Source organism: Balaenoptera ricei, chromosome 17, assembly GCF_028023285.1.
Source record: "Balaenoptera ricei isolate mBalRic1 chromosome 17, mBalRic1.hap2, whole genome shotgun sequence".
NCBI lineage: Eukaryota > Metazoa > Chordata > Mammalia > Artiodactyla > Balaenopteridae > Balaenoptera > Balaenoptera ricei.
Genome location: NC_082655.1, coordinates 28,165,463 through 28,184,666, shown reverse-complemented (window position 1 = coordinate 28,184,666; position 19,204 = coordinate 28,165,463). Strand labels below are relative to the sequence as shown.

Sequence of the window (19,204 nt, the reverse complement as noted above, 5' to 3'; positions counted from 1 at the left end):
TGTTTTTAAATCAAAGAATATAGAAGAGCTTATAATGAAAAGCAATAGACTTCTGCCCCATCATTCTTCATATCAGTTCTACTTCCTAAAAGCAGCCACCCATAACTTTTTCTGTTTGGGCTTCTAGCATTTTTCATCATATCTGTATATAGTATTCTTATATTGCTGTGTCTTGATTTACCAATCACAGATATTGTCCACTGACTTCATACTATGGTAAACGGGGGTTTATTTCGTACCACCTTACCCCTCTTACCCCCTTTTCAAATACTGTAATGTTTTTATTCCAATCTACCTCATCAGTCATCCTGTTGTTTTCAAAAGAAAAAAATACTTAAAGTTCCATTGTTCAATCAAGCATAGAAAATATTTTTTATAAATATACTTATAAAATGAGGACATTATTTATTCCACAATTCTCTAATAGGGTTTTTCACCCTCTTCTACCTTCCAGCCAGTTTCATCTGTATATTTATTTTTAGATTTTCAAGGCTGATAACATTTACATACTGTAATCATAGTTGTTTTTGTTGAGTTGTCCAAATGCATTAAGTTGTATATTTTTCAAGGAGTTTTAAGTGAATTTCTTAGTAGATGAGTACCTTTTATTTTGAAAGTCTATTTTGCTGCTCTTAATAGGAACTCAGTATATTACAATAGTACCTTAATAAATTAGTTAGAATGAAAATGCTTTTAAGCTACAAAACTAATCCTACTGGCCTGAAAGAGCTAATGTATTCACAGATACCCACATGCTTAGAGAACTGGTTATACTTCTGGTAGGATATGATACATATTCTTGTTTAATACAGTGCCTAAAAATGCCTAATTATATTTTGGGGGGTCCAGGGAAAGTAAGGAAAGAGGAAGAGGAAAATTTATTGTTTTAGAAAAAAGTGAAATATAATTTTTCTTAGTATGCGACTGATTTGTGTGACAATTGCCTAAGAATTTTGGTGCTCTTTATAGACTTTAAAAAAAATTTTTTTTACATTGTAAATTTTAAAAGAAGAAAGGTAGAACATATTTTAAATAATTATAAAATGCTTTGGTCAGTTAATTTGTCTGTGTTTATATAGTGATGTGTAAAATGTTCCTATAATTCTCTTTTGATTAATCTTTCAGATCATTATTAAGAAGAGAGAACCATTAAATTTTGGCATCCCAGATGGTAGCACAGGTTTCTCTAGTAGACTAGCAGCTACACAAGATATGCCTTTTATTCATCAATCTGTAAGTATGCTAATGGTATCTAGGCAAGAGATTTTTTTTCATTTCTATTTTATTAAAAGAAGAAGAAAAAAATTAAAATGAATTGAACATAGTATTTCTTTTGTATGGCTTTGAAACAGGTTTAGCAGATCAAGAGAGGTTACCAATCCTATTCTTTTATGAGATTATAAATTACATCAGATATTAAGATCAGGGTCCATTGTACACATAAAAGATAGAGACAAAAATGTTATTTAAAAATATGACCTTTACATTTTTAAGTCTTTTGTCATTTACAGACAGTTCTGGGTGTACTCTGATGCTTTTGCAAAAATGTTCCTATAAAAGGGTTTCATCTTCAAGGAATTCATGGAAAAGACTCTGACAAGTACAGGTTTCTGGTAACTGACTATACTGCTGAACTGAATGAATAAGCATTTTCAGAACTCTAATGGAAAACTGATGAATTCATTAAAGTGCTAACAAAAGATCAAGATGAAAAAAAAATTAATTACATGGGACTGAATGAACTGATGAGGATGATTTTAATTTTTGTGACTTTCTGTTTGAATAAAAAAAAAAAATCCCACACGGACTCAGAGGCAAAAAATATACAAATCAATTTTCACTGCAAAGTAAAGGAGCTGTTAACAGTGGAGGATTACTGGACTGAATGTCAATATTATGACATAGTATGAGTGTGTTTCATGTTTGGTAATTGCAATCATTGTTGCTTTTGTTGTGGTCATCTATTTACAATGCTTGGTGTCAGTTTATTTATCTCTTGTAAAAAATAAAATACGGTGTGTGTGTGTGTGAAAAAAATATATATATGACCTTTAAAGAGATTACCACTAAAATTTAACCTTAATAGCAGGTTATTTTTAAGTAAGTTATGAATTGTTTTCCTAGTAGAGTATATTTACATTTAAAGTGTGGTTTAACTTAAAATAGATTTGACTTAAATACAACACTTCTAAGGACAAAAGTAGTGAGGAAAGTATGTAACTGTGATTTTCAACCTTGGAGGCTATCAGAATCAGCTTTGAACTTTTCCTTTTTTTTTTTTTTTTGTTGATATAGAGATGTCACGTTTAATTTATTTGAAACAAATTTAAGGGAAAAATCATTGTGGAAACTCTCCTATAAATGACTGAAATTCTTATATCAAACTAAGTCATTTTTTTATCTAGTGTTGATATGAGAAAACTCTTTTCTCAGTAGAAGTGCTCTATTTTTTAAATTAGCTCCATAAATCTCTACATTCTTTCCAACTGATTAAGACAAGTTCACATTTGAAATATGAGGAGTCTGAAATGGAAGTTGAAGGTACTCAACAGTATATAAAGTACTTTCTAGACTAAAAGCTTTCCTTAGAACTGCGATATAAAAGGCAGTGACTAAATATATAAAATGATAGCCAGATTACCAATAAGTGTACATCTCAAACACAAATCATTACTTTGCATTTAGGGAAGAAAAGTATTAAGTTCTTGCATCTTGCTTAATGTTCAACCTGCTTATGTAAGTAGATGTTGGCTTTTTGGTTTTTTTTTTTTATTCAAACAGAAAGTCACAAAAATTAAAATCATCCTCATCAGTTCACTCAGTCCCATGTAATTAATTTTTTTTCATCTTGATCTTTTGTTAGCACTTTAATGAATTCATCAGTTTTCCATTCGAGTTCTGAAAATGCTTATTCATTCAGTTCAGCAGTATAGTCAGTTGCCAGAAACCTGTACTTGTCAGTCTCTTCCATGAATTCCTTGAAGATGAAACCCTTTTATAGGAACATTTTTGCAAAAGCATCAGAGTACACCCAGAACTGTCTGTAAATGACAAAAGACTTAAAAATGACCACGGTTAAAGATTTGATGAAAGTTCATGATAATGCAATTCACAAGGAAATTTAGTTATTTCTGAGATACACATTTTAAAGTAATAACTAGAATTATGACTTATAACATTATACCAGAACATATAAGATTTTTAGGAATTTCATGTAATGTCTGAAACATTTATATTAACATATTTGCATACAAATAACCCAAAGAAAGTTTAGTATTAGTGTTTTTTTTTTTTTTTTTAATTACTTTATTTCATTTATTTTTGGCTGCATTGGGTCTTTGTTGCTGCGCGTGGGTTTTCTCTAGTTGTGGCGAGCGGGGGCTACTCTTCGTTGCGGTGCGAGGGCTTCTCATTGCAGTGGCTTCTCTTGTTGTAGAGCACGGGCTCTAGGTGCGTGGGCTTCAGTAGTTGTGGCACGTGGGCTCAGTAGTTGTGGCTTGCGGGCTCTAGAGCACAGGCTCAGTAGTAGTGGCACACGGGCTTAGTTGCTCCACGGCATGTGGGATCTTCCCAGACCAGGGCTTGAACCCGTGTCCCCTGCATTGGCAGGCGGATTCTTAACCACTGCGCCACCACGGAAGTCCTAGTATTAGTTTTTGTTTTTTTGTTTTTTATGAATTTATTTATTTATTTATTTATGGCTGTGTTGGGTCTTTGTTGCTGTGCGCAGGCTTTCTCTGGTTGTGGCGAGCGGAGGCTACTCTTTGTTGCAGTGCGCAGGCTTCTCATTGCTGTGGCTTCTCTTCTTGCGGAGCACAGGCTCTAGGCGCACACGCTTCAGTAGTTGTGACACGTGGGCTCAGTAGTTGTGGCTTGTGGGCTCTAGAGCGCAGGCTCAGTAGTTGTGGCACACGGACTTAGTTGCTCCACACCATGTGGGATCTTCCCGGACCAGGGCACGAACCTGTGTCCCCTGCATTGACAGGCAGATTCTTAGCCACTGTGCCACCAGGGAAGCCTTTTTTTTTTTTTAATTTTTAAATTTAATTTAATTTATTTTTTTATACAGCAGGTTCTTATTAGTCATCAATTTTATACACATCAGTGTGTACTTGTCAATCACAATCGCCCAATTTAGCACACCACCATCCCCACCCCCCCGTGGCTTTCCCCCCCTTGGTGTCCATACGTTTGTTCTCTACATCTGTGTCTCAACTTCTGCCCTGCAAACCGGTTCATCTGTACCATTTTTCTAGGTTCCACATGCATGCATTAATATATGATATTTGTTTTTCTCTTTCTGACTTACTTCACTCTGTGTGACAGGCTCTAGATCCATCCACGTCTCAACAAATGACTCAATTTTGTTCCTTTTTATGGCTGAGTAATATTCCATTGTATATATGTACCACTACTTCTTTATCCATTCGTCTGTCGATGGGCATTTAGGTTGCTTTCATGACCTGGCTATTGTAAATAGTACTGCAATGAACATTGGGGTGCATGTGTCTTTTTGAATTATGATTTTTTCTGGGTATATGCCCAGTAGTGGGATTGCTGGATCATATGGTAATTCTATTTTTTGTTTTTCAAGGAACCTCCATACTGTTCTCCATAGTGGCTGTATCAATTTACATTCCCACCAATAGTTCAAGAGGGTTCCCTTTTCTCCACACCCTCTCCAGCATTTGTTGTTTGTAGATTTTCTGATGATGCCCATTCTAACTGGTGTGAGGTGATACCTCATTGTAGCTTTGATTTGCATTTCTCTAATAATTAGTGACATTGAGCAGCTTTTCATGTGTTTCTTGGCCATCTGTATGTCTTCTTTGGAGAAATGTCTATCTAGGTCTTCTGCCCATTTTTGGATTGGGTTGTTTGTTTCTTTAATATTGAGCTGCATGAGCTGTTTATATATTTTGGAGATTAATCCTTTGTCTGTTGATTCGTTTGCAAATATTTTCTCCCATTCTGAGGGTTGTCTTTTCGTCTTGTTTATGGTTTCCTTTGCTGTGCAAAAGCTTTGAAGTTTCATTAGGTCCCATTTGTTTATTTTTGTTTTTCTTTCCATTACTCTAGGAGGTGGATCAAAAAAGATCTTGCTGTGATTTATGTCAAAGAGTGTTCTTCCTTTGTTTTCCTCTAAGAGTTTTATAGTGTCTGGTCTTACATTTAGGTCTCGAATCCATTTTGAGTTTATTTTTGTGTATGGTGTTAGGGAGTGTCCTAATTTCATTCTTTTACATGTAGCTGTCCAGTTTTCACTTATTGAAGAGACTGCCTTTTCTCCATTGTATATCCTTGCCTCCTTTGTCATAGATTAGTTGACCATAGGTGGATGGGTTTATCTCTGGGCTTTCTATCTTGTTCCATTGATCTATGTTTCTGTTTTTGTGCCAGTACCATATTGTCTTGATTACTGTAGCTTTGTAGTACAGTCTGAAGTCAGGGAGTCTGATTCTTCCAGCTCCATTTTTTTTTCCCCCCTCAGGATTGTTTTGGCTATTCGGGGTCTTTTGTGTCTCCATACAAATTTTAAGATGTTTTGTTCTAGTTCCATAAATAATGCCATTGGTAATTTGATAGGGTTTGCATTGAATCTGTAGATGGCTTTGGGTAGTATAGTCATTTTCACAATATTGATTCTTCCAATCCAAGAACATGGTATATCTCTCCATCTGTTGGTATCATCTTTAATTTCTTTCATCAGTGTCTTATAGTTTTCTGCATACAGGTCTTTTGTCTCCCTAGGTAGGTTTATTCCTAGGTATTTTATTCTTTTTGTTGCAATGGTAAATGGGAGTGTTTCTTTAATTTCTCTTTCAGATTTTTCATCATTAGTGTATAGGAATGCAAGAGATTTCTGTGCCTTAATTTTGTATCCTGCAGCTTTACCAAATTCATTGATTAGCTCTAGTAGTTTTCTGGTGGCATTTTTAGGATTCTTTCTGTATAGTATCATGTCATCTGCAAACAGTGACAGTTTTACTCCTTTTCCAATTTGTATTCCTCTTATTTCTTTTTCTTCTCTGATTGCCATGGCTAGGACTTTCAAAACTATGTTGAATAATAGTGGTGAGAGTGGACATCCTTGTCTTGTTCCTGATCTTAGAGGAAATGCTTTCAGTTTTTCACCATTGAGAATGATGTTTGCTGTGGGTTTGTCATATATGGCCTTTATTATGTTGAGGTAGGTTCCCTCTATACCCCCTTTCTGGAGAGTTTTTATCATTAATGGGTGTTGAGTTTTATCAAAAGCTTTTTCTGCATCTATTGAGATGATCATATGGTTTTTCTTGTTCAATTTGTTAATATGGTGTATCACATTGATTGATTTGCATATATTGAAAAATGCTTGCATCCCTGGGATAAATCCCACTTGATCATGGTGTATGATCCTTTTAATGTGTTGTTGGATTCTGTTTGCTGGTATTTTGTTGAGGATTTTTGCATCTATATTCATCAGTGATATTGGTCTGTAATTTTCTTTTTTTGTAGTATCGTTGTCTGGTTTTGGTATCAGGGTGATGGTGGCCTCATAGAATGAGTTTGGGAGTGTTCCTTCCTCTGCAATGTTTTGGAAGAGTTTGAGAAGGATGGGTGTTAGCTCTTCTCTTAATATTTGATAGAATTCACCTGTGAAGCCATCTGGTCCTGGACTTTTGTTTGTTGGAAGGTTTTTAATCGCAGTTAGCATTTCATTACTTGTGATTGGTCTGTTCATATTTTCTGTTTCTTCCTGGTTCAGTCTTGGAAGGTTATACCTTTCTAAGAATTTGTCCATTTCTTCCAGGCTGTCCATTTTATTGGCATAGAGTTGCTTGTAGAAGTCTCTCAGGATGCTTTGTATTTCTGCGGTGTCTGTTGTAACTTCTCCTTTTTCATTTCTAGTTTTATTGATTTGAGTCCTCTCCCTCTTTTTCTTGACGAGTCTGGCTAATGGTTTATCAATTTTGTTTATCTTCTCAAAGAACCAGCTTTTAGTTTTATTGATCTTTACTATTGTTTTCTTTGTTTCTATTTTATTTATTTCTGCTCTGATCTTTATGATTTCTTTCCTTCTGCTAAGTTTGGGTTTTGTTTGTTCTTCTTTCTCTAGTTCCTTTAGGTGTAAGGTTAGATTGTTTATTTGAGATTTTTCTTGTTTTTTGAGGTAGGCTTGTATAGCTATAAACTTCCCTCTTAGAACTGCTTTTGCTGCATCCCATAGGTTTTGGATCGTCATGTTTTCATCGTCATTTGTCTCTAGGTGTTTCTTGATTTCCTCTTTGATTTCTTCAGTGATCTCTTGGTTATTTAGTAACGTATTGTTTAGCCTCCATGTGTTTGTGTTTTTTACGTTTTTTTCCCCTGTAATTCATTTCTAATCTCATAGCGTTGTGGTCAGAAAAGATGCTTGATATGATTTCAATTTTCTTAAATTTACTGAGGCTTGATTTGTGACCCAAGATGTGATCTAACCTAGAGAATGTTCTGTGCGCACTTGAGAAGAAAGTGTAATCTGCTGTTTTTGGATGGAATGTCCTTTAAATATCAATTAAATCTGTCTGGTCTATTATGTCATTTAAAGCTTCTGTTTCCTTATTTATTTTCATTTTGGATGATCTGTCCATTGTTGTAAGTGAAGTGTTAAAAGTCCCCCACTATTACTGTGTTACTGTCGATTTCCTCTTTTATAGCTGTTAGCAGTTGCCTTATGTATTGAGGTGCTCCTATGTTGGGTGCATATATATTTATAATTGTTATATCTTCTTCTTGGATTGATCCCTCGATCATTATGTAGTGTCCTTCCTTGTCTCTTGTAACATTCTTTATTTTAAAGTCTATTTTATCTGATATGAGTATTGCTACTCCAGCTTTCTTTTGATTTCCATTTGCATGGAATATCTTTTTCCATCCTCTCCCTTTCAGTCTGTATGTGTCCCTAGGTCTGAAGTGGGTCTCTTGTAGACAGCATATATATGAGTCTTGTTTTTTGTTTTTTTTTTTAAATGGTATCTCGTTGTTTTTTTTTTAATTAATTAATTAATTAATTAATTATTTATGGCTGTGTTGGGTCTTCGTTTCTGTGCGAGGGCCCTCTCTAGTCGTGGCAAGTGGGGGCCACTCTTCATCGCGGTGCGCAGGCCTCTCACTCTCGCGGCCTCTCTTGTTGCGGAGCACAGGCTCCAGACACGCAGGCTCAGCAATTGTGGCTCACGGGCCTAGTTGCTCCGCGGCATGTGGGATCTTCCCAGACCAGGGCTCGAACACGTGTCCCCTGCATCGGCAGGCAGACTCTCAACCACTGCGCCACCAGGGAATCCCCATGGGTCTTGTTTTTGTATCCATTCAGCAAACCTGTGTCTTTTGGTTGGAGCATTTAATCCATTCACGTTTAAGGTAATTATCGATATGTATGTCCTATGACCATTTTCTTAATTGTTTTCGGTTTGTTTTTGTAGGTCCTTTTCTTCTCTTGTGTTTCCCACTTAGAGAAGTTCCTTTAGCATTTGTTGTAGAGCTGGTTTGGTAGTGCTGAATTCTCTTAGCTTTTGCTTGTCTGTAAAGCTTTTGATTTCTCCATCGAATCTGAATGAGATCCTTGCCGGGTAGAGTAATCTTGGTTGTAGGTTCCTCCCTTTCATCACTTTAAGTATATCATGCCACTCCCTTCTGGCTTGTAGAGTTTCTGCTGAGAAATCAGCTGTTAACCTTATGGGAGTTCCCTTGTATGTTATTTGTCATTTTTCCCTTGCTGCTTTCAATAATTTTTCTTTGTGTTTAATTTTTGCCAATTTGATTACTATGTGTCTTGGTGTGTTTCTCCTTGGGTTTATCCTGTATGGGACTCTCTGCGCTTCCTGGACTTGGGTGTCTATTTCCTTTCCCATGTTAGGGAAGTTTTTGACTATAATCTCTTCAAATATTTTCTCTGGTCCCTTCTCTCTCTCTTCTCCTTCTGGGACCCCTATAATGAGAAAGTTGTTTTATTAAATGTTGTCCCAGAGGTCTCTTAGGCTGTCTTCATTTCTTTTCATTCTTTTTTCTTTATTTTGTTCTGCAGCAGTGACTTCCACCATTCTGTCTTCCAGGTCACTTATCCGTTCTTCTGCCTCAGTTATTCTGCTATTGATTCCTTCTAGTGTAGTTTTCATTTCAGTTATTGTATTGTTCATCTCTATTTGTTTGTTCTTTAATTCTTCTAGATCTTTGTTAAACATTTCTTGCATCTTCTCGATCTTTGCCTCCATTCTTTTTCCGAGGTCCTGGATCATCTTCACTCTCATTATTCTGAATTCTTGTTCTTCAAGGTTGCCTATCTCCACTTTATTTAGTTGTTTTTCTGGGGTTTTATCTTGTTCCTTCATCTGGTACATAGCCCTCTGCCTTTTCATCTTGTCTATCTTTCCGTGAATGTGGTTTTTGTACCACAGGCTGCAGGATTGTAGTTCTTGCTTCTGCTGTCTGCCCTCTGGTGGATGAGGCTGTCTAAGAGGCTTGTGTAAGTTTTCTGATGGGAGGGACTGGTGGTGGGTAGAGCTGATTGTTGCTCTGGTGGGCAGAGCTCAGTAAAACTTTAATCCGCTTGACTGTTGATGAGTGGGACTGGGTTCCCTCCCTGTTGGTTGTTTGGCCTGAGGCAACCCAACACTAGAGCCTACCTGGGCTCTTTGGTGGAGCTAATGACAGACTCTGGGTGGGCTCACGCCAAGGAGTACTTCCCAGAACTTCTGCTGCCAGTGTCCTTGTCCCCACCGTGAGCCACAGCCTCCCCCCGCCTCTGCAGGAGACCCTCCAACACTAGCAGGTAGGTCTGGTTCAGTCTTCCCTTGGGTCACTGCTCCTTCTCCTGGGTCCCGATGCGCACACTACTTTGTGTGTGCCCTCCAAAAGTGGAGTCTCTGTTTCCCCCAGTCCTGTCGAAGTCCTGCAATCAAATCCCACTGGCCTTCAAAGTCTGATTCTCTAGGAATTCCTCCTCCCATTGCCAGACCCCCAGGTTGGGAAGCCTGACGTGGGGCTCAGAACCTTCACTCTAGTGCATGGACTTCTGTAGTATAAGTGTTCTCCAGTCTGTGAGTCACCCACCCAGCACTTATGGGATTTGATTTTACTGTGATTGCGCCCCTCCTACCGTCTCATTGTGGCTTCTCCTTTGTCTTTGGATGTGGGTTATCTTTTTTGGTGAGTTCCAGTGTCTTCCTGTCGATGATTGTCCCTTTGAACTTTTTCAAGCACATCACTGTCCAAACCCCTCCCCAGACCCTAGCTTTTAAGTATGTTTTGATTGCTTAATTATTGATTAGTAATTATTGACTGCTTCATTACATTAGTTATCCATTGTTGTATAACAACCCCACACTTAGTGGCTTGAACAACAATAAATATTTTTTTTATCTCATAGTTTCTGTGGATTAGGAATCCAGGGGTGGCTAAACTGGGTGGTTCTGGCTCAGGGTTTCTCATGAGTTTCCAGGCAAGTCATGAGCTGAGGCTGTGGTTATCTGAAGGCTCCGCCGGCATTGGATGACTCATTTCAAAGGTGATCACTTACTTGCCTGACAGATTAATGCTGGTTGGTTGTACAAAGCCTCAGTTCCTTGCCATGGACTTCTCCATAGGGCTGCTTGAGTTTCCTTACGATGTAATAACCACTGACTTTCCCAGAACAAATGATCACTGAGAAAAAGAGTGGAGCACATGCAGGAGGTAAAGCCACAATGCCTGTTTATGACTTAGTCTTATAAGGGAAACACTGTCTCTTCCACATTATTTTACTCATTGGAAGCTAGTCACTAAATCCAGCTGACATACAAGGGAAGAGGAATTAAGGTCCACCTCTTGAAGGAGTGTCAAAGAATTTGCAGATATAGTTTTAAACCACCACTTCTATCTGTTCATCTTTCTTTTTTTTTTTTTTTTGCTTAACTTCACAGGTACTTCTTAGACCCCTCTCCCAGAGGGTTCCATGTTTATATATGTTTTTAATTCATTGGTCGAAAACTATTCCTACTAATACCAGATGCTGTGCTGGGTGCTGGTAATATAGTAGAAAGTTAGCAAAACAGGCAGGGTCCTTGCCTCAGAAGAATGAATTCTAATGGGGGAGACACAATGTTAAATGATCATACACATAAATATTAAAAATTTTGACAACTCTTATGCAGTTACATGATGTTATGAGAGCATAATAATACCACAGATACTTCTCTAAAAGAGCATAGCATCATAATGTTTAGTTTTTTATTTTATATTTCTGAATTTAAAACTTTATGTTTGTTCCATATTGGTAAAGTGGTTCAAACCTCCTCAGTGAATTAGTACATTTGCCACCTAGCTGTAATAATGTTATTATAATACTAATATAGCTTATTATAAAGTTATACACATGTCACAGCTTAAAGAGTTTGGAAGAGGTAAATATGGTAGAAGGAGAATGTTTCCAATGCTGTTTCCAGATATTTCCCCGCCAACCAGACAAAATAAAGGGGCATTACCTAGGAGAGAATGGTAATCTACTGCACTTTGTTCTCTACACCAAAATATCTTATTACCCATTCCACAAATTAGATTTTTCTTTTAAATTGCACATTCTTTTTGGAATTTATCATTTGTACTGTTGTGATAGCTCTTTTTATACTAAGGATATTAACTCTTTTCTGTCATCTTTTACAATTTTCACTTTTTTATCGGCTTTATAATTTAGTTTGGATGTTTTTGATGGGCAGATGTATTTAGTTTTTAATGTAGCAAATCTGTTAATTAAAACTTTCTCTTTTTTACTTAGAAGACCATCTCTACTAAAGGATCAGATACTCTTTTTTTAATGGTCTTAGTCATTTCACCTTTTTTGTATCTAAATGTTTTTATACACTAAAAGTCAAACACCTCAGTGGAAAAATGGATAAATTTACAAATAAGAAATAGACATAACCTGATAACATGAAGAAAAGTTTGATCTTATTAGTTCTCAAAGAAAGTCAAAGTAAAATAACGAGACACCATTTTAAATCTTAACATATTAGCAAAGACAGAAAAGAAGGCAATTAACTACTCGTATTGACAAAAATACAAGGGAACAAGACTTCCACCTACTTCTGTCAGGAGAATAAGTTGGTATAACTTTTCAAGAGAGTCATTCAGTGACTTTGAAAATCCTTTTCTTTGATTTAGCTAGTTTACTTTTAGAAATTTACATTAAACATACAATCAGAAATTTTTTTTTACATTTTTTAACAGAGGATTGTATCTCATTTATGGTTAAGAGCAGAAAATTCAACACATTTTATTTCGGTTTTAGGTCTAAGTACTCAAAAGAGAATATAATAAATCTGTTCACAGCTTGGTGCCAGTTATTTTATGCATGTAATTATTTCCCCACCAACTAAACATTCCAGAATGAGCATTTTCATTGTTTGTGGAAGGAAAAAGTGAACTTTTAGAGGTCTGGCCTGGGGAACAGTAGAAGGTAGTGTGGCCAGCCCGATGGTATCAAGTAAGTAAGACAGGCAAAAGGAAGCACAGTATAGAAGAAGTACTCCAATAAAGAGTACATTTTGCCTGACCTGTCATTTTTGCCTGGGACCCAGACAGTAACTGCCACTGAAAAATCTAGAAAATTACTTGTGCTTAAATGGAGATGACTGTGCTAGTTTGGAAACTTTGGTTCTTCCAGTTCATCTCCCCAGCACAGAGTAGTCCAGTCAAGCATCTCTAATCCAGCCTGGGATCAGTCTGTCTCTTCTCTTTCCTCCACCCCGCACTCCTTCTTCTTACTGAAAAGACAACAGAGAGAACAAATGTTCTATTCTTGTCTATTCCAAACTAAAGTAGGCAAAAAAAGAAAAGTTAATATAAAAGGAATATCCTTTAAAACATAAAATAGGAAGAAAGCTGGACTTGCCAGGACTGTTGAGTACGGAAGGTCATGCGTCTCAGGAAATCCCTCAGTTCCAGGCAAACGGGGGGCAATCATTTGAGCCTATATAGGATGTGGTAAGAAAGTGGAGAAGATACAGGGCAATGACAAGGTCTGAGTTATGCTTTAAAAGATACTCTTCTTGGGCTTCCCTGGTTGCGCAGTGGTTAAGAATCCGCCTCCCAATGCAGGGGACATGGGTTTGAGCCCTGGTCCGGGAAGATCTCACATGCCACAGAGCAGCTAAGCCCGTGCACCACAACTGCGGAGCCTGTGCTCTAGAGCCCGCGAACCACAACTACTGAAGCCCGCGCCTCTAGAGCCCGTGCTTCACAAGAAGAGAAGCCACCACAATGAGAAGCCCACGCATTGCAACAAAGAGTAGCCCCCGCTCACTGCAACTAAGAAAGCCGCGCGCGCAGCAATGAAGACCCAGTGCAGCCAAAAATTAAATAAATAAATAAATAAAATAATAAATTCTTTAAAAAAAAAAATACTGTCTCGACCACTGAGTGGAAAAAGGGTGGCTCTTGACCATTGTAATTTTGCTTTGTTTTGTTTTATTGTAGCCTGAATTAGGTGACTTGGATACCTGGCAGGAAAATACCAATGCGTGGGAAGAAGAAGAAGATGCGGCCTGGCAAGCTGAAGAAGTTCTGAGGTATTTGAGTAATATTTACACTGCAGCCTGAGTAGAAGAACTGGTTTTGTTCATGTTGCATTTAAGGTCAAGAAAGCTTATTCTGCAAATGTTGTATTTTTCGTCATTCTCATTTGAACCTTGATAATATGGGATAGTTTTTTTGTATTTCAGACTACATATGCTATTTTATATGATTAAAACCTCACAGAAACCAACAATTTAAAGCAATATAGATACAAAAGAATAATTTATTAATGGAGAATGAGATCTTTTACATATATACATCATATTGAACTATATGCTTTATACTTCATTCCCTATAAAATATATTTATCTCTTGAAATGTCCTACTGTGAAATGTGAGTCACAACAATGTATTTTCTCTAGGTCAGAAATTATACCTTTAGTTTTGTTTCCCCGTGGTCTAGCATAGTGCCAGCACTGCTCATTTGAATATAGCAGTGAATAGCACTGCTATTTGAAAATAACTTGTACTGCACTCTACATTTGTATGTGTATTTCAGTTTATGTACTTGAAAGCCCTGAGGTAGATAACATAAGTCATATACTTACTGCCTGCTCTACAGAAAATATTATCCTGGAGGTTTTCAAGTTTGCTTTTGTTGGTTATGTTCTTATTTCTTTGTTTTTGTGAGCAGTAAACTTAATTCTTGCTACTACCACATTAGGTCAAGGGTAAAAAGAAAATTTACCTTGAGAGAGTCTGTGACTGTCATCACTGATGAAAACTCAGATATGTAAATGTATCTAAATTACTTTTGCATTTTTCAAGATGATAAAGTAAAATATAGCAATGTGTTTTTTTCAAATATGGTTTTTATAATTGGGATAGAAAATGAATTACTCTTTATTTGACTATCTTAACGAAACAACTGATTTCATTTTTGCATTGTCCTTTCCTGTCTTTACCGATAAATTATAATTACCTTGAACAACCAGCAGAGGGTGTAGTTAAATAACTGGGAGTTAAGGCTGACCTTTTTTTGATCTTGTCCTTAACTGTTTTCAGCATTTTTTTTTAAACAGGAAGGGGTCACATTACAAAAGTCAGTAAAGTTGTGAGAGTTTTAAATATTTAGTTCCTGCTTGACAATTATTCAGTATAAAGGAAATAGTTTTAAAATTGTAAACATTTTTATGTTGCATGGATTGTCAAAAAAGGTGTCACTTATTTTTTTATTTTTTATTTTTTACTCTATTTCTTTTGGATAAATCATAGATACAGAAGTCTGGGTATTTTAGAACATTTTGGGGATTCTAGTGATGATTGGTGTCATCAACCACAAGGATAAAGGAGGGAGCTATTCATTTTGAATCCAGTAATCTTAATGACAACACTGTAGAGTTTATGAGTTCACAAGTAGCTGAACATTCACTGAACAAAAACCTTTTCTTTTTCACCCTATCTTCTTTCACCCTGAACAAAACAAGACCAAAAAACTCAAACTTAGTGCTTTTGATACGACAGCTTGGGAGAGGGAGCCTATTAGTCAGTAATAGACATGTTTCTTGCTTCAAGTTGCATAAGTAGAGCCAAAAACACCTGGAGGCTTCCATATGTTGTTACCGCCCCCAGGATAACACTGAGAATTTTAAAAGTGTATCCATAATCCATAGCCTCTAACCTAGCCTGTTTCCCATTGCCACTTTAAATACTACCAGTACTATGATCAGTATCATTCAGGAAAAAGATTCTGGTACCTTAGTGATTCCAGACATGTATCTGGACAGGAAAAATATATTTTGTCTGCATTAATGTCTAAGTTGCCTCTTGTACCAGAAATATTAATTGTTGATATTTATATATCAGCTAGTAACTAGGTCAAAGCTCGATTATCTTATTTGTTTGTAACCTAGCCAGCCCTTTTTAATTCTTTTTCTCTTTCTTTTTTTGCCCCAGACATTTTGATGCTTTTAGTGCAGATACCAGTTTTGCTTGAAAGTGAGCAGAGCTAGTGAAAACTAGATTTTTTAAAACTATTCTTTTGAAATTTTAGTTAATTGATGGTGACGGTCAAAATGTTGCCTAAAATAAGTCTCTCTACTTTCTTGAATTTTGGTCATCCATACCTCTGCTTACTCCCATTTGTAAGTATGATTGAGAAGTGTATATACATTTCACTCACTATAGCCAGCTTTGAGCTGGCCATATATGGGTAATCCACACTAGATTTTTCTATATATGATCCAGTGTTGCCTATCTGCTGCCCAGCTGTGCCCTACAGCTTCCTTCTTCAGCCTTGTGTGCTTCTTGACTTACTTTCTCATATCCTAAACCTTCAGACCCAGGACCAGCTTCTGCTCTTCTTTCTCCTATTTCATCACCACACTCCTACTCCCACTTCCCATACAAATCAGTCAATAAGATAGAGCACTTAGATGTGGAATCTAAAATATGACACAAATGAACCTATCTACGAAACAGAAACAGACTCACAGACATAGAGAACAGACTTGTGGTTGCCGGGAGGGGGTGGGGGTGGATTGGGACTTGGAGGTTAGCAGATGCAAACTAGTATATATAGAACGGATAAATGACAAGGTCCCGATTGTATATTACACAGACTATAGTCAATATCCTGTGATAAACCATAATTGAAAAGAATATTTTAAAATGTATATATACATAACTGAATCACTTTACCATATAGTGGAAATTAACAGAACATTGTAAATCAACTATACTTCAATTTTAAAAAAGCAATAAATATAGAGGGGTTTAGTGATTCTAGATCAGTGGAGTTAGGGAGGGACTGGGGGAAGGTATTTCATAATGTGTAATTAGTAAATACCCACCATTCTGCCCCTTCATTAGTAGAGCTAGTCAAATCTTTAAATAGATTTCTAACTTCTAGTTGGAAGTCATGTCTTAAGTTTCCATTTTCTCTTTGTGCTCTGTACATCTGTGTTCTTGACATCCTTTAGCTGACTGTTTTTAACTATTATAATAACAGAATATTTAATCCTAAATATCAGGCTTTTCTGAATGGTACCAAAAAGAAGGTGTGGTCCAATGGAAGTAGTGTTTTAGTGAAAATAATCTGAAGAAGAGGGATCAGGAGATGTGGGTTCTTAACCTTAATCTTATGACTTTGGACATTTCACTTAACCTGAATGCCCCATTTTACTTATTTTTAAAACAGAGATAATACCTTTTTTATTTTGCAAGTCATGTTCTAAAGATTAAAAAAAATACTGTTCTTGAAAATCTTTGAAATTTCAAAGCAGTGAGAAGAATGAAGACTTTTTAAATTTAAATTTTATGATAGTAAAAGGGCAGTGCTGTTTCTTTCTGGAATTTATTTGCCATTTTACCTGTGTAGTGTTTTCTAAAAGTAAAAATACGAATATGTTTCTTTTCAGGCAGCAGAAGATAGCAGACAGAGAAAAGAGAGCAGCAGAACAACAAAGGAAGAAAATGGAAAAGGAAGCACAGCGGCTAATGAAGAAGGAACAAAACAAAATTGGTGTGAAACTTTCATAACAAAATGTCCTTCAGATGCATAGTGCCAGTGGGAGAAATGTGAGCTCCACAACCCAAGCAACATTTGTATGGAGCTAAGAGTATTTTCAGAATGCAAATACAGTGCTTGATTTTAATGCATTCATCAGGCCATACAGGACACCAGGATTCTCTCAAAGTCCCTTGAACTCTTGGTGATTGAGACTCAAAGAACAAAAAAGACTTGTGAGACAATATTTTCTTCAACATGTTCCAACTGTAAGACAATTGTTTGCTGTAGGGAAATTATTACAAATGGAATATATCAGTACCTCTTCAAGCTAGTGTTTCTAGCTAATTAAATGGGTGTAAATTTTATGGTGGGAAAGAACTCTGCTGTCTATAATGCTTTCCTTCAATGTGCATAATGATAAAATAAATAATTTTAAATATTCTTTTGTTTCCATGATTACCTGACCTAAATCAGACAAACTTGCAGAGCTTTAACTTCTTATTTTTGTTGTCAGAAGCTGGTATTGGCACACATTTCCTTTAACTTGAACTGGTATTCATTAGGGATCTGGTAATTTCGGTTTTCAAGAAAATGACATTAAATGCAATAATTTTATTTATTACAAACATTTTGTACATCATTGTTTTCTTTTAGATGGTGTTGTAATGTTATACATATTTGTCATTTATATTACATGTATAAACATTGAAAATCAGCTAAAATGGCAAATTTGTTTTACGTTATTATAACTTGTGAGTTTTAAAAGCTAGTATTAGTAGTTTTTCCCTGTCGTTGTAGATTTTAAGATGTTATGGTATCTTTAAGTACCTTAGCTCCTCCCCACCAAAAGGCATTAATTTACAAATGCATATAGCCTTCAGTTTTACTATTTCAAAGCTTTTAGATAATTTCTGTATCAGTTTTATATATCTGACATAATGTAGGTTACCTATGTTGTTGACTAAGGTAACATTAACATTATTGATTTATTAAACCAAGATAGGAATAATAATACTTCTATTTTCAGATGTTGACTAGCTTCAAAATAGTTTTCAGGAAATAGATATAGACTGTGTTCATAGGGAAAAATGTAGATTTGATAGTTTAAAATCTCATTAATTTTGTCTCCACAATTAAAATATATCCAGCCTGACCTTCTGTGGCTTTAGAATTTAATATTTTTACTTTCTTAAAAGCTGTTGCCCAAATGAACATTTTGTGGATTTTGAAAATGTCACAAATACTCTACAGGCCAAACACTGCTAATTTATTTGAATTAAAGTGATATTTCATGGTAAAATCAGAAACTATACAGTGAGCTAAGTTCTTACCCTAAGCTTCCAGACTAAATGCAATTTTATTTTTAAACAATTTTTATTGGAGTACAGTTGATTTACAGTGTGTTAGTTTCAGGTGTACAGCAAAGTGGAATCGGTTGAAATTTAACTTTGATAAAAAAACTTCCTGTTATAGCCCCAAGCTATATTTTCAGTTATGTTTATTAGAGAGTTTTTGCCAGTAAACTCCCAATTAAATAGAATTAGACTCAAATTTTTAATAATAAATGAATTATCTTATGTCTTGTATTTATTTATTTTTAGTTATTATAGGAATGCTACATGCTTTCTCTAAATTGGGGGTTTGAAAGGGTAATTTCTCCTTTAGTACAATCAGTCTTAGTGTTTTTCCCCCATAGTTATTGAAGTCTGCTTTGGTCATGATTTTCATGTGTGAGATTTTGTTTTTTGTTTGATTTTTTATTTTTGTTTATTTAGAAATAAAGACTGGATAGAAATTATAGTCTGTATGATTAATTAGGAAGAAAGAGGTTTTTCTTATGGAAAGAATAGATAGGAATTCTTGAATTTTTTGACCTCTGTTGGTATGTAAACTAAACTCCTGTATTAAATTGGGTATATTGTTCCAAAAAAAGTCATGGAGTTAAATACATATGATAAATCCTTTAGTAGCAAACTGGCTCCTTTAGCTTCTAAATTTATGGTTTCTGTTTTTGTTTTCTTAATTTTAGCGAAGGAGTATCAGTTTTAGAAGCTTATTAGTAGAAGTAAAAAAGAAATATGGATAGGCATAGACAGAATTAGTGAAGTGCTACCCATCATCTGAATTGTGCATTTCACGTACTGAGATAACAAATAATGAAAAACATGGGAAACTTATTCTGTG

General features: G+C 35.8%; 1 protein-coding gene across 1 annotated transcript in view; it reads left to right on the top strand.

Annotated features, from left to right (window-relative positions):
- EBAG9 (estrogen receptor binding site associated antigen 9) overlaps positions 1-17,684 on the top strand; it is a 32,455-nt gene extending 14,771 nt beyond the window's left edge. The window contains exons 5-7 of the mRNA XM_059902415.1: positions 1,126-1,233; positions 13,471-13,562; positions 16,929-17,684. Coding sequence (XP_059758398.1) covers positions 1,126-1,233; positions 13,471-13,562; positions 16,929-17,049 — 321 coding nt within the window. The 3' untranslated portion in view covers positions 17,050-17,684. The remainder of the gene's footprint in view (positions 1-1,125; positions 1,234-13,470; positions 13,563-16,928) is intronic.
- The last annotated feature ends 1,520 nt before the right edge of the window (positions 17,685-19,204 follow it).